At 48.2% G+C, this 15963-nt stretch overlaps 1 protein-coding gene across 1 annotated transcript in view; it reads left to right on the forward strand.

Moving 5' to 3' along the window:
- Positions 1-9210: 9210 nt before the first annotated feature.
- Positions 9211-15963, forward strand: part of ERCC1 (ERCC excision repair 1, endonuclease non-catalytic subunit) — an 8233-nt gene continuing 1480 nt past the window's right edge. Inside the window, exons 1-5 of the mRNA XM_027841934.1 lie at positions 9211-9442; positions 12013-12107; positions 13163-13417; positions 13495-13598; positions 15211-15310. Coding sequence (XP_027697735.1) covers positions 12027-12107; positions 13163-13417; positions 13495-13598; positions 15211-15310 — 540 coding nt within the window. The 5' untranslated portion in view covers positions 9211-9442; positions 12013-12026. The remainder of the gene's footprint in view (positions 9443-12012; positions 12108-13162; positions 13418-13494; positions 13599-15210; positions 15311-15963) is intronic.

The following is a 15963-nucleotide window of genomic DNA, read 5'->3' on the forward strand; positions in this document are numbered from 1 at the left end:
AAAGAACCAGTACCACAGAACAGCTGAAAGTGAATGTTGCCCAATGATCAAGAAGAAGCTTGTCTCCAAAGAAGAGAGAGAGAAGACACCTCTTCCACTTCTTTGCAGACGTGGGAGGTTCATGGGTATGAAACGTTGAATGTGTTTTCAGACTTTTTCAATGAATTAATTGGGTTTGTGGATTTCCTCCCCTCTTCTTCACCTTTTTTCTTTAAGAAAATATCCTTTAGGGCAGCTAGGTGGCGCAGCGGATAGAGCACCGGCTCTGGATTCAGGAGGACCTGAGCTCAAATCTGACCTCAGACACATAACACTTACTAGCTGTGTGACCCTGGGCAAGTCACTTAACCCCATTGCCTAGCCCCCCCCCCCCGAAAAAAGAATAAAAAAAAAGAACATATCCTTTGTTTTATGGACTAGCTCTCTGGGTTGGGGGAGAGGGAGAGATACAGGAAGAAATGAAAGCAATATACAAATAAAATAGTAATACAATTTATTACATTTTTTAAAAAATGTACTGAGTCTATGTGCTACTGAATAACTAGTTGGTATTGAGTAAGAACAGAAATCACTAAATCATGAACAGTTGCTACAGAAAGTAAGTTCAAAAACAATTTCAGAGTGATCTGACTTGGGAAAATCCAACTATGGCTAGCTTCAGAACATCTCATATGTACACCAGAAAAGCAAAAGACCGCCACTTGTCACCCAGTCTCAGAGGCAACAGCTTACAGAAACTGTTGGAAATGGAATCACAGACGGAATCATTCCAATTGGAAAGAGAAAGGATCAGGGGACCAGAGGTCAGGGCAGGCTGATGCAAAGGGCACTACCAGTAGACTTAGCTTTGGCTCCAAAGGTAGACCAGATGGCCAGAATTACGTTGGCTTCATTTGAGAAGTGAATAGACATTTGGTTCAATGAAAGCTGATGCTCTCAGAACTAATCAGAACAGGGTCAGAGACAGGAGGTTACCTCAGGTCCTAAAAATGCACAGGTTGTCCATGGGTCTTTTCCAACTGACCTCATAGGACCTCATGCAGAAGGCAATGACCACAAGTGGCCCTCGAAAATCTCCAACAGGTCTGAACTGGATCAAAATATAACTGGAAAATGTTTAACAAAATAAAATGAAAATACAATACAACATGGATAATGTTAATTTGTGATTTTTGAAGTCAAGATACAGCATCGGGGATCCCATTTCTATTTGTAGAAATTTTACCAAAATTCTATTTGTATTCTCATCTGTAGAGTGTCCTGTTGTGCTGAAGAGTGGATGGCAAGGGGGTCCCAGTCATTCTGGGAGAGAGGTATTTGAGATAAAACAATAGGGAAATATGGAAAAATACCTTTCTAGCCTATGAAAGGGCTAAGGCTCTGGTCTGAGTGATAAGCACTCTCTCTATTTGGGCTAAATCATAGCGAATCCATAGTTTGCTAAAGAAATTATTGGGGTCAGTAGTGAATGAATTAATAAAGGTAAAAGCATCTATTAAGTGCTTGCTGTATGCCAAGCACTGTGCTGTGTTCTGGACATACAAGTACGGAAGTGAAAAAAGCCTCTGCCCTCAAGGAACTTACATTCTAATAGGCAGAGACAGTATAGACCATACCAATCATGGAGTAATGAGCAGAGAGGGCCATTTCAGACTGAAAAGTCACAGGGATGGTGAATGGAGCCAAAGGGGAGGGGATTGAAACACTCTTTCCAGAAACAAAGGCAGCACAGTTTGATTATGGTCCCTAAACTGGAAATCTTTGTGCAGGGCAGAGACAGGTAGTGCATTTGGGGTAGCAAGGTAGCTGGTGAGAAGATGGCTGGGGAGGAAAGTGAAGCATGCCCAGAGTAGGCTTAGATGCAATGGGCCATGTGAGGCACTCACTAATCAGGGCAACAGGGTCTCTGGGGAAGAGTTCTGGAGTTGAAAGGATTATCTTCCAGGGCTTGGGCTCTGGACCCTGCAGTAAGGTATCAAGACTGTGGGTACTTTAGATCTGCTGTACCAGACCTGCAGAATGTTTCTGCAGTTTTTGCAGCAAGTTTGCAGAATGCTGCAGGCAGTAAGCTTGGTTTTAATACCTCACCACTCCTAACCATCCTTGTAGCCTGCAGAGAAACTTAAAGCAGGGGTCAGCAAAGACCATCACAGGAGCCCTAGTTCCTTCAGAACTCAGAAGAGGAACCAGAGGACCTTGACTATGGTAACTCTCCCATGCTTGGAGAATGGAAGGACCGGATGAGAGAGAAGGTCAGAGGGAGGATAGGTCTACTATGCTTGTGAGTATGGGAAGTGCCCAAGGAGCAGCCCCCTCCCAAATCTACCTCACTGACTCCTGGCCTTTTTAGAAGTCCCAGAAGACTTCTCTACTCGTGGTAGAAGTCTAGAAAACATCTGAAAGGTTTAGCCAATGGTACCACCTAGTCCAGAAGTCCATTTGCAATGTTCACAGTGGTGGTACAGAAGAAGACTTGGGTGGTCAGGTTATGGACAGATTACAAGACTTTGAACAAGAAAACTAAGGGGACCAGTGCAATGCCATAAACATGCTCTCAGCTGTTTTCTAGGCAACCCATGGTTTTCAATGAAAGCAGAGGAAGACAAAGAAATAATGGGTTTCTTCTGCTCTGCTGGATTTTACCCACATGATCACATGCCCTCCAACATTTCAGGGATACCTCTGACACTCACACCCAGTTAATGGGAAGAGGCTGTTCCTACCCATGTGGTAGAGACACATGGAATGTCATCTCCCAGAAGCAGATCTCTGCTGTCTCCCACATAGGTGCCTCCATCTTGTGCATCTGGTCATGCACAGAACTCCAGTGTACAAAACAATGGTGTGTGTTTGTAATGGGATATTTTTGTTCCATGAAAAATGATTGAGGCAGTTTCAGAGCACGTGGGGAAGACCTCTTTGAGGTGATGCTGAGGGATGTGAGCAGAAAAAAGAGAACAATTTATACCAGGACAATGGAGAGAAAAACCAGCTTTGAAAGACTTCTGAGTTTGATGGATGAGATGATAAACAGTGAGTGCAGAGGACTGAAGATGAAGCACCGCCCCCATCCCACCCCCTTGTTCCACCATGACCTGCCTGCCAGAGAGAGGACAGACTTAAAACCCAGAATGAGACTGGATGTGGCTGATGCAAGGGTTGGTTTTATTGAAATGTGTGCATTTGATACAAAGACTTTATTTTTATTTTATTTTTTATTGTTTAGTGGGTGAGGAGGGGAAGTGAGAGGCATAGATAAAAAAAAATCAAGATTGGTAGAGGTAGATAGCTGGGGCTAGAAGCAGCTCAGTTGAAAAAGAACCCATTTTCCAGATACTCTGTCAAGTACGTGAGTCACACAGTATTTTAGCAAGGGGTAAACCCTGACCTGGAGAAGACAGCCGTGCCCACCAGCTGGCCAGGACCACCCCAGGGAACCTTGGAAAAATTAAAGGCTTTCCATAGATTAGGGGGATGGTCAAATAAATTGTGGTGGCTGAATGTAACGGAACATTACTGGGCATTAGGAAATGCCAAAGCTTGGAAAGACTTATGTGAAGTCAGTAGATCCAGGAAAACAGGATAACCAAGACTTCCTGTTCAGTCACATCCGACTCTTCCATACCCTATGGACCAAACCTGCCAATACTGGCCATGGGGTTTTCTAGGCAGAGATGCTGGAGTGGCTTGCCATTTCCTTCTCCGGTTCATTTTACAGATGAAGAAACTGAGGCAAACAGGGTGAAGTGACTTGCCTAGGGTCGCACAGCTAGTAAGTGTCTGAGGCTGGATTTGAACTCAGGTCTTCCAGGTCCAGAGTGGTTTGCCATTTCCTTCTTCAGTGGATTAAGGTAAACAAAGGTTAAGTGACTTGCCCAGGGTCACACAGTTAGTAAGTGTCTCAGGCTGGATTTGAACTCAGGTCTTCCTGACTCCACCCAAGACTCTATCCACTGAGCCACCGAGCTACTTCCACCCAATAACTACAGTCACATAAATGGGAAGACCAAACCACCACTACAAAGCACTTAAAACTGAATGTTGCATTTCCTTGCACCCCCTCCCCCCACTGCTTTGCAGAGGTGGTGGGTCCATAGGTGGGGAAGACTGCATGTATTTTTGGATTCCATTTATGTATTGACTGGCTTTGCTAATTGCTTTTTCTCCAAGTTTTTCTTACTTTCTGTAAAAAAAATTCTTTGTACCTGAGGAATGGGCAGCATATGCCAGTAGTCCGTGCCACAGAGGAAGGGAAGACAAAGGGATCTCTGGGCTAAGCCAATTTGATGTCCGTGATAAGTCTGGCTTCAATACCGTGAGCCACCAGGAGGGGGCGAAGGCAGGCAGGACTCAGCACGTTGCCTAAGAGAGAACTAGCCCAGATCAGACTTGGAGCTGATCAAACCTCTGGTACTGATCAGAGGGGGTGGGCTCTGGGATGTGCCCCTTCACCTCCAGGCTTGGCAATAGGGAGACCCAGTGAAAAGAAAGGAGAAGAGAAAGGAAGTAAAGAGAAGAGAAAGGAACAATTTTTTTTGGTTATACTGAATGATTCTCTGGGAGGGGGAAAAGAAAAGGAATACAGGGGACCCACAAAATAGCAGATTGATAGCACGTCATATTCAAATTAATGTATAGAGAACTGGTTCTGGGGGCAGTTAGACCACACAGTAGACAGAGCACTGGCCCTGGAGTTAGGAGTACCTGTGTGTCAATTCAGCCTCAGATCCTTTCCAGCTGTGTGACCCTGGGCAAGTCACTTAACTCCGACTTAGAGAGAGAGAGAGAGAGAGAGAGAGAGAGAGAGAGAGAGAATTAGTTCTAGAATCAGGAAGACCTTGCACTTAGGCACTTAGTAGGTGTGTGACCTTGCACAAGTCACCAAACCTCTGGCTGTTTCCTTAATCATAAGATGGAGAAGAAGATAAAATCAGTTGTTTGTAAAGCACTATATAAACATTAGTTATTATTATCTAGTAATAATGTATGTGGATTGGAGATGTAGTAAGGAGCCAGGTTGGGAAGGACTTTAAAAGTTAAAGAGGATTTTCCATTTGATACTGGAGGAACCGATGGAGTTTATTGCATAGGAGGATGAAATGGTCAGTGTGTTCTAGAAAGGTCACTTTGGTAGCTAAGTCCAGGATGGTTTGGAGGGGGTTAGCCTTGAAGCAGGCAGACCTGTCATTGGCTATTGCAATAGTCTAGGTGTGAGGGCATGAGGGATGCACGGGGGGGGGGGGGGCAGGGTCAGAGGAGAGAAGGCGGCATATTCGAGAGATGCTGCAAAGGTGAAATCAGAAGGTCTTGGCAACAGATTGGATATGAGGGGTGAGAGATAGTTGGGAGTCTAGGCTGCCAGCCTGGGAGACCAGAAGGATTGGTGGTACCCTGGACAGTAATAAGGAAGTTTAGAAATGAAGGTCTGGAAGGAGTGAGGTGAGATATTGAGTTCAGTTTTGGACATGCTGAGTTTAAATTGCCTATAGGACATCCATTTCGAGTTGGAGACTGGAGCCAGGAGATCAGCAGAGAGGTTAGGACTAGATAAGTAGATCTGAGAATCAGCAGAGAGACAATAATTGAATCTATGGGAGCTGACAAGATCACCAAGTAAAATGATAGAGAGGGAGAAGAGCATGGGGTCCCGCACGAGTTTCCCCCACAGTTGGTGGATGTAACCTGGATAAAGATCTAGCAAAAGAGACTGAGGAGTGGTCAGACGGTGGAAGGAGAACCAGGAGAGAGAGTGGTGTCCCCAAAATGTAGGGAGAAGAGAAGGTCAACACATGTACAAAAATATTTATAGCAGCTCTTTTTGTGGTGGCAAAGAATTGGAAATTGAGGGAATGCCCATCAGCTGGGGAATGGCTGAACAAGTTGTGGGATAGAAATGTAATGGAATACTATTGTGCTATGAGAAATGATGAGCTGGAGGACCTCAGAAAAACCTGGAAAGACTTGTATGGACTGATGCTGAATGAAGTGAGCAGAACCAGGAGAACGTCGTACGCAGTAACAGCCACATTGTGCGATGACTGACTTTGATAGACTGAGCCCTTCTCAGCAATGCAAGGATCTAAGACATCTCCAAAGGTCTCACGATGGAAAATGCTGTCCACATCCAGAGAAAGAACTATGGAGTTGGAATGCAGATCTAAGCAGACTATTTGCTATTTTTTTCTTCTGTTGTGTTTTGTTTCCTTTTTTTTGTGACTCCTCCAATTGGTTCTTCCTTACAACATGACTAATGTGAAAATATGTATAATAGGAATGTATATGTATAGCCTACATCAGATTGCACACTGTCTTGGGGAGGGAGGTGGGAGGGAGAGGGAGAAAAATTTAAAACTCAAATGCTTATGGAAGTGATTGTTGATAAATTAAAATAAATTAATAAAAAAAGAAGTTAAAAAAAATAAGAGGAAGTCAAGGGGAAGAGAGTGATCCACGGTGTCAGAGGCCGCAGAGAAGTCCAGAAGGAAGATGACTGAGAAAAGGCCATTAGATCTGGCAGTTAAGAGAGCATTGGTAACTGGGAGAGAATGGTTTCTTTTTTGGGGGGGTTTGTTTGTTTTAGCAATTGGGGTTAAGTGACTTGCCCACAGTCACACAGCTAGTAAGTGTCAAGTGTTTGGTCTGAGGCCAGATTTGAACTCAGGTCCTCCTGACTTCAGAGCTAGTGCTCTATCCACTGTGCCACCTAGCTGCCCCGAGAATGGTTTCTTTTGAATGATGATGTTGGAAGCCAGATTGCAGAGAATTAAGAAAAGAGTGAGAGGGGAAGAAATGGAGGCATCTATTATAGACGGTCTTCTCCAGGAGTTTAGCTACAAAAGGGGGGAGAAATAGAGGATGATTGCTAGGGGGAGGGATAGATTAAGGGAAGGTATTTTGAGGATGAGGAAACCATGGGCAAGTTTGTGGACAGCAGGGTAGCAGTCAGGAAACAGGGAGTGAGTGAAGGTAAGTGAGAGAGTGGGGATGATGGGGGCAGTCTGCTGGAGAAGCTGGGGTGAAACTGGATTGCTTGTGAGTGGAGAGGGGTTTGCTTCAGAAAGGGGAAGGGCCACCCCTCTATGTGGGATGGGCGTGAAAAAGGAGATAGCAGGGGATGCTTTCTTGTTCTTTGTGTTAAAAGAGTAGAATGCTGGGGCGAAGAATCTGCTGGAGAAGGGCTGTTCATACTAACACTTGTTTAAGTTTGGTTTTTATCAAATGAATGTTTGTGGTTTTGTGTTCAGCATTTCCTTTGTGTATAGGAAACAAATACCTGTTGTTGTTGTTCAGTCATGCATGACTCTCCATGACCCCATTTGAGGTTTTCTTGGCAGAGATGCTGAAGGGGTTTGCCATTTCCTTCTCCAGCTCATTTTACAGATGAGAAAACAAAGCCAAACAGGGTTAAAGTGATTTGCCCAGGGTCACACAGCTAGTAGGTGTCTGAGGCTGGATTTGAAGTCAGGTTTTCCTGACTCCAGGCCCAGCATCTTATCCACTGCACCTCCTAGCTGCCCAAAATACTTGACAATACAATAAGTAACTGACCCATACCTGATCACAGTATTCAGCCATTCCCTGAGTGATGGACATCAATCACCCTTGGTCTTGGTGTTTACTACTACAGAAAATGATCAGCATTATATGTCATTCCAAAGAATTAGAAACTATGGCCCAATGGCTGAGGAATGTCCAAAGAATTTGTATTATATGCGTATGTATGAGAAACAGGACAGAAAGCCAGCCTCCAAGTCAGAAAGCTCTGAGTTCATGTCCTACCTGGGACAGGCAGGTACTGGCTATGTGACCCTGGAATAGTAACTTAACCTTAGTACCCTCAGCAAACTTTTGTTTTTTGCTTTGGTGAGACAACAGGGTTAAGTGACTTGCCCAGAGTCACACACCTGGTGTCAAATATCTGACATCACATTTGAACTCAGGTCCTCCTGACTCCAAGGCTGGAGCTCTATCCACTGCGCCATCTAGCTGCCCCCAGCAAACTTTCTAAATCTGTAAGTAATCTATACTTACATCCCTCCCTCTATCTATATACATATACACATATACCCTAAGAAATGATGAACATGAAGAATTAGGAGAAAATGGATCATGGGATTTAGTTTGGGAAAAGCCCTTGAGGACCATCTAGTCTAATCCCCTTATTTTACAATTGAGGAAACTGAGACCAAGAAGGGAAATGTGATTTGCCCAAGGTCATACAGAATATAACTAACAGCTGGGATTCAAAGCCAGGTCTTTCGGTATCAATACCAGGTTTTTTTGTCCTATATCCCAGACTCTTCTTTCTCCTTCCCATCACTGAAATCCCATTTCCTCCAGGAAGCTTCCTCACTCCCCACATTCCCCTCAAGCCTGGAAATTAATAATGATAATAATAATGATGACAGCTAACATTTATGTAGTAGTTACAATGTACCAGGCATTGTGCTCAGCCCTTTTACAATTATTATCTCACTTGTCCAGTGGCTTAAATAAATCAAGTATCCCACTTACATGAAAAGTAACCATTTAATTTGTTTCTAAAGAGAAAGAAGGAAGGCATTCTTTGGGCTTCTCTCCATGCCGATGTCACCGACGCCAGGTTTCCAGGGCTGGGAAAGGGCATGGGAGATCTGGGTGGGGGGACCCCACTGGACTACATGGCTACTGAGTCCCTTTCCTTTCTGAAGTTCTGTGATTCTGCATGGAGGGGAAAGCCTGGGTTGGGAGTGGGCGTGGGGGATACCTGGGTTCCTTCACCCCCTCCCCATCCACTCACTGGCTTAAAAATGAAGAACAAGGAACAGTGAAACTTTTTTTTCAAGTGAATGATGTGAAGTAATTACATTAACCCAATTGAGGAAGGGGGAGAAAAGGAGGCAGAAGAAGGGAGAAAGAAGAGCTCATGGGAAGGAAGATGAAGATAGAGAGTGATCTGAGCAAGAAGGGACTTAGGAACTAGAGATGCCCATTTTACAGAGGAGGAAACTGAGGCCCAGGGATGGGAAGACACTTGCCCACAGAGAACTCAGAACCCAGGTCTCCAAAACTCCAGCTCAGGAATAATGGGGAGAGTCAGAAGCAAAGGAAACACGGCAGGAAAGAGACAGAAACATCGGAGCCACTCCCTCCCCACCCCACCCCAGTCCTCCAGGGCCATAGAGCGCTGGGCCAGAGTGTCACATCTCAATGGTCCTTTACACAGGGACAGAAAAGCCGGAAGTGCCGCTGCCAGAGGCCTACGAGGGCCTCTTTAGCCGAAGCTAGGCTCTCTTCTTCTCCACCGCAGGCATTCCGAAGGATCCCGGCTGTACCGGAGCCCGAGCTAGGATCAGAGGGCACAGTCTGGGTGGTGGCAGTGGAGGCCACGCGGTGCTAGGGGAGCGTGTCGTGCGTCAGGGATTGGCTGTCCCGCTGATCAATCACAAGGGGTGCCCAGAAGGTGAGCAACTGGCAGGCGGGCATGTGAAGTCAGGGGCGGGCCAAGCGAGGGGGCGGGGCTTGTGAAGCCCAGGGACAAGGGAGGGGGCGGGACTTGTGCGGCTCAGGGACGAGGGGGCGGGGCAAGCGAGAGGGTGGGGCACGTGGCAATCAGGGGCGGGCCTTGTGGGGCTCTGGGGGCCAGTGGAGGGGGTGGGAAGCTTGGATTGCTAGGGATGGATGCTCTAGTCTAGAAGGTAATTATTGGGGGGCGGCAGGGACATGGGGGGGTACACGTGCTGTTAAAGGAAGGAGTTGCTGATTGGGTCCACTATTTATGTTGCCTAACCTCAACTGGGCTCTCCCTACTGCTCGGCAATCCTACCATACCTCCTTATCACCTCACTGTCCCACTGTCCACAGCGCTTCTTCTACACCTTTTCATCCCTCCTCAAACGTCTCAAAGCTTCCCCTCCCCCGACTTCTCAGCTGAAAACCCTGCCATATATATTTTAAAATATATTTTATTTTACCCCAACTACATGTTAAAACAATTTTCAACATTTTAAGTTTTGAGTTCCAAATTCTATCCCTTCCTCCCTCCTTCCCTTCCCTGGGACGGTATTTTACAGAGGAAAAAAATGAAGCCACTTATTGGGAGCTCCCTGATCTCTTCTCATCTCACGTCATCCAGATTCCTCACCCCCTCCTTCTCCACCCCCATCTCACACAAAGAGGTGGCCCTTCCTGCCCAGTCAAACCCCTCTCCCTGCACAGGTGATCCCATTCCATCCTGCCTTCTCCAACAGATTGCTTTCTCTGTCACGCCCACTCTTACCTTCAGTCTCTCCCTGTCCATCGACTCCTTCCCTACTGCCTATAAACATGTCCCATCCTCACAAATCCCTCACTTGATCCATCCCTCCCCACTAGCTATCATTCCCATATCTCTTCTGCCCTTCAGAGCTAAGCGCCTTGAGAAGGCTCCTTCTGTTTCCTCTCCCCTCAGTTCCTTCCTCACTCACTGCAGTCTGGCTTCCAATCTCATCAATCAACAGAGACTGCTCTCTCCAAAATTACCATCGATCTTCTAATTGCCAAGTTGAATGACCTTTTCTGAGTCCTCCTCCTTGACCTCTCTGCAGCCTCTGACACTGTCCATCACCCTTTTCTCCTTGGTACTCTCTCGATTTCCATAGCACCAACCTCTCCTGGTTCTTCTCCCAACTGTCTGATTGTTCCTTAGTCTCCTCAGCTAGACGGTCATCCAGGTAACACATTCCCCAGGGCTCTGTCCAGGGTCTTCTTTTCTTCTCCCTCCCTATTATTTCACTTGGTGATCTCATCAGTTCTTAATGGACTCAATTATCATCTCTATACTGATGACTCTCCAATCTCTTTAGCCAATCCTAACTTCTCTACTGACTCCAGCATCTCATCTCCAACCACCAGATATCTTGAACTGGAGGTCCTGTAGACATCTTACACTAGACTGGGCTGAAACTGACCTCGGTATCTTTCTCCCCCAAATCCTCCCCCTCTTGCTGACTTCCCTCTTACAGTAGAGGGCACCACCATCTTCCCAGTTCTTCAGTCTCACACTGCCCCCCCCCCATCTAATCTGTCACCAAGGCCTGTCAATTTCACCAGAATAGCATCTCTCATCTACATCCCCTCCTCTCCTCTGACACCACTCCCACCGTCCAGGCCCTCATCGCCTCACCCCTGGATCACTGCACTAGCTGCAAGGGTGGGGGGAGGGCTTTGCCTGCCACCAGTCCCTCCCCATTCCTGTCCATCCTCCATTCAGCCACCACCATGATGATTTTCCTAAAGGGAAGATAGGACCCTACACCACACCCACCCCCCTCACTCAGTGGCTCCTTATCACCTCCACAATCAAATATGAAATCCTGTGTGGCCTTCAAAGCCCTTCCACCCCCACTTTCCAATCTTCTTACACCTTGCACTCCCCACCCCCCACCTCTGATCCAGTGACAGCAGCCTCCTGTTCCTCAAACCAGACCCTCCATCTCCTGACTCCAGGCATTTTCACTGGCCCTCCCCCACGCCAGGGCTTTTCTCCCTCCTCATCTCTGCCTCCTGCTTCCTTCCTGTCCCACCTAAAATCCCCCCTCCTACAGGAAGCCTTTCCTGAGCCCTCTGAAATCTAGTGCTTTCCCTCTGGGATTATTTCCTATTTGTCCCTCTAGAGCTTGTCTGTATAGAGTTATTTTCATGTCCTCTCCCCCATTAGACTGGGAGCTCCTCAAGGGGAGGGCCTTTTGCCTCTCTTTGTATCCCAAGTGCTTAGCACAGTGCCTGACACATAGTAGGTACTTAATGTTTATTGGCTGACTGGGGTGGTGGTAGGGACATTGGGGTGCTGGGAATGTGGAGCATTGTGGGGCACCAGGGACATTGGGGTGCTGGGTGCCTGGAGATCTAAGAGGTGTGGGAAACATCTAAGAGCTGGGAATGTGGAATGCTGAGAGGTGCCAGGGATGTCATGGTGCTGGGTTCCCTGGCCAGCCCCAGGGATATTATCAGGGAATGCTTGGAATGCTAGCTACCATCCTCTGTCTGCTCCAGGCCAGGAACCAGAGATGGCCAGCGAGAAGGAGGCCACCCAGCCCCCTAAGAGAAAGAAGTTCACCATCCCCCTGGAGGAGGCTCCACCTCTGGAGGTAGCTGGGGGAGGGGGGAGGGGAGAGGGAGGAGAACCAAGCCTGGCCCTTGGGCTCCTCCTGGATAAAGCCACTGAGGCACTGGGGGTCTGGCATGTGGGAGCATCTGCAGAAGCTGGGAGTCTGGAAAGTAGGATCCCAGCCCCAGCTCTGTGTGTCTGACTCTCTGTGACCCCATCTGGGTTTATTTTGGCAGAGGTACTGGAGTGGTGTGCCATTTCCTTCTGCAGCTCATTTTATAGAGGAGAAACTGAGGCAAACAGGATGAAGTGACTTGCCCAGGATCACAGCTAGTAAGCCAGGGATGTCATGGTGCTGGGTTCCCTGGCCAGCCCCAGGGAGATTATCAGGGAATGCTTGGAATGCTCTGCGTGGACCCTGGGCCAGGCCCTTCCCCCTCTGTGCCTTAATTTCCTCCTCTGTCAAATGAGGGATGTTGGTGATGCAGAAGAGATGCAGGAGATCCTGAGATCCCTGCACCAAAGGGCTGTCACATGGCTCATTCTGGCTTGGACCCAGAGGACAGAATCGGGAGCATGGGGGCAGGGAGGGGGTACACAGACATATCTGCACTGTGTAAGGGAAAACCTTTCCAAACAGCTGCCTCACATAAGTGAGCTCCCCATCACTGGCGGTAGTTGAGCAGAGGCTTGTCAGGGAGGCTGTGGAGGGGGCGTATGGGGTGAAGAAGGCAGTCTCTGGGGTGAGCCTTTCCTCTTCCCCTGACACCATGAACTCTCAGGACCTGGGTTTTAACATCGGCTTTACAGTCAGTCAGCCAGTCAACAAACATTTATTAAGCCCTCACTATGATAAGTGCCAGGGATACAGTCAGCTTGTTCTCAGTGAGCTTACATTCTAATGGGAGCAACAATGTGGGGTTTTTTGTGCATCTCGGCTACATAATCAGTGCTTAGTCAATTGGGTTGGGCCTCAGTTTCCTCTTCTGTAAAAGGAGGCTGGCCTCACTTTCAGCTCCATCAGTCAGTGCTCTCAGATGGATCTCGGAAGGAGAAACAGAAGTCTTCACACCTTCCTCCTTCCCCTATCCTCAGGTAAAGTCCTTATTCAAATCCAGCCGGATCCTTCCTTCACCTGCCACCTCTGTCCATGAGGCAACTCCAACCTATGCCAACTATACAACAACCAGGCTCTGTCCTGGAGGGGTCCAGGCAGAAGCCGCTCCCCAAGGGGCCGGCCCCGAAGCCGCTCCCAGCCTGGGACCGCCTGCAGAAGAGATCGCCAACCAGGGCCCTCAGGCCCCCAAACCTCAGACCAAGAGCAGTACCATCACTGTGAACCCCCGACAGGTGAGGTGGGGTAATCCCAGAACACAGAGGAACAGGGGGAAACCAAAGCTCTCTTTTCACCTCCTGCTTCTTCCCAGAGGGGGAATCCTGTCCTGAAGTTCATAAGGAACGTGCCTTGGGAATTTGGAGAAATTGTCCCCGACTATGTGATGGGTCAGAGCACCTGTGCCCTCTTCCTCAGGTGAGCCCCCAACCCAAGTATCTCCCGCCACCGACTTTCGGCCCTCCTCTCCTCTCAGAAGCCTCCCTACATGAACTCTAACTCTGAAAAGAAAAAATCACCTAGAGATACAGGATTTGGGATGGGAGAAGGCAATGGAAAGTCAGAGCCCTGCTAGCTGGGGTGTGGGATCCTAGGGAACCAGGAAAAAGGGTGGGGTGGAGAACTTAGGGAGGAGCCCTCATCTCCCCTCCTAGACAGCAAGGGCTCGTTTTCCATTTCTTTGTGTTCCTGTCACCTAGTTTCGTGCCTGGCTTGTAGCAGGGGCGGAATAAACGCTCAAAGATTGATTAACCTCTCCACCTGTCGATAGCCTCTTCCTTCAAGGGCCAAGGGCAGGTGCCAAGTTCTCCCTGAAGACTTCCCTGCCCCACCACCCACACACACCTAAAAGGGTGGGGGTCGTTGGGCCCCAGCCCACCCTCCCCAGGCCTCATTTGAAGTAAGGCAGTGACCTTGGGGTCCCAAAGGCTGGGTCAGCAGAGCCCAGAGAGCTCAGATGGCTCCTGCCCAGCTGGAAAGGCCTGTAGTACAGGCCCAGGGATGGACTGCATGATCGTCATGCCAGGACCAAACTAGTTAGCTTTGGACTGGGTCATGACCTGATTGACTGCCAGGCGACCCATCCCATGTTTTGGCCACAGGAATCTGATCATTTACTGCATCACGGAAGGGTTTCCATCCATGCTGGGGGATGGACACATCTCAGAAATGACTTATCCCTGAAGTGTTAGGTATCATTGTATCACGGGGGTTGGCATGGTGTAGAATGATGGGTTTGGACACTTAGGATCTGGGATAAAGGGCAGCTAAGTGGCACTGGGCCTGGAGTCAGGAAGGCCTGAGTTCAAATCTGATACTTACTAGCCCTGTGATCCTGGGCAAGTCACTTCATTCTGTTTGCCTCAGTTTCCTCCTCTGTAAAATGAGCTGCAGAAGGAAATGGCACACCACTCCAGTACCTCTGTCAAAATAAACCCAAATGGGGTCCCAGAGAGTCAGACACGACTGAACATCTCAGCAAAATTGTGGCTCTGCCCTTCACTAAGCATATGTGACCTCAGGCAGGCCGCTCAATCGGTCCAAGCCTCTTTTCTCATCTGTTACATGAGGGGGTCGGGCTAGGTCAGAGGCTTGTCTCATCTTCTTGTGTCCTGGAGCCCTTGGGCAGTGAGGCTGGGGAAGCCTGGAGTTTTAACAACTAAAGGAAATGTAAATTTCTTAGAAGTGAACACACAGATGTCATCAGTTGTCTTCCCAGCCAAGCTCAGAGGACGCTCCTTGTGGCTCCTGGACCTACCCCCGTTGAGAACCCTGAGAGAAATGAACTTTGGAGGCATCCGGGGAAGGAGGAGGATCTAGTCCAACCCCCTGTTCTCCAGGCCCAGACAAGGGGGAGGGACATGCCCAAGGTCACACATTTGGCACAACTGGGGTCTGAAGCAAGTCTTCTGACTCCAAATCCCACCGCATTCCCCCCTCACTAGGCAACTTACCACGTAAGATGGGTGAGGGCGAGGACTTAAGGTTTCCGGAATTTGCTGAACGGACTTTCCCTGGTTCTCTCTCACAGCCTTCGCTACCACAACCTGCACCCCAATTACATCCATGAGCGTCTGCAAGGGCTGGGGAAGAACTATGCACTTCGAGTGCTCTTGCTACAAGTAGATGTGGTAAGAGGCCCAGAGCGGAGCCCTGCCCAGTACCCCCTCACCCCAGGGCCTCAGTTTCCCCTTGTGCCAAATAGACTGGATAGCTTCTGCAGGATAGGGCCCCTCCCAGCTCTGATGGTCTCTGTTCTAAGCCCCTTCCCGTGGGGAACATTTCCTGTTCTAAAGAATTACTTGTTCATATCTTCTGACCATTTGCCAAGTGGGAAATGGTTTTTCTTCTTCTAAATTTGAATCAGTTCCTTCTATAGCTTGGAAATGAGACCTTTATTGGAGAAACTTGCTGCAAAGATTGCCCCCCCCCCCCCCAGTTCTCTACTTCCCTGTTAATTTTAGCTGCCTTGATTTTATTTGTGCAAAACTTTTTTAGTTTTATGTAATAAAAACCGTCCACTTTTATCTTCTGTTCCTTTGGTCCTGAATTATTCCTTTATCCATATATCTGAAAGGTAATTTCTTTTTCTTTATAAATTTATGATCTGTCCCTCCATGTTCTAAAGTCACTCCCAGCCCTGACATTCCCTGTTCTAAGGGTCCTCCCAGCCCCGACATTCCCTGTTCTAAGGCCCCCCCAGCTCTGACATTCCCTGTTCTAAGGGTCCTCCCAGACCCGACATTCCCTGTTCTAAGGGTCCTCCCAGCCCCGACATTCCCTG

Source organism: Vombatus ursinus, unplaced genomic scaffold (assembly GCF_900497805.2).
Source record: "Vombatus ursinus unplaced genomic scaffold, bare-nosed wombat genome assembly UNPS02000021.1, whole genome shotgun sequence".
Taxonomy (NCBI): Eukaryota; Metazoa; Chordata; class Mammalia; order Diprotodontia; family Vombatidae; genus Vombatus; species Vombatus ursinus.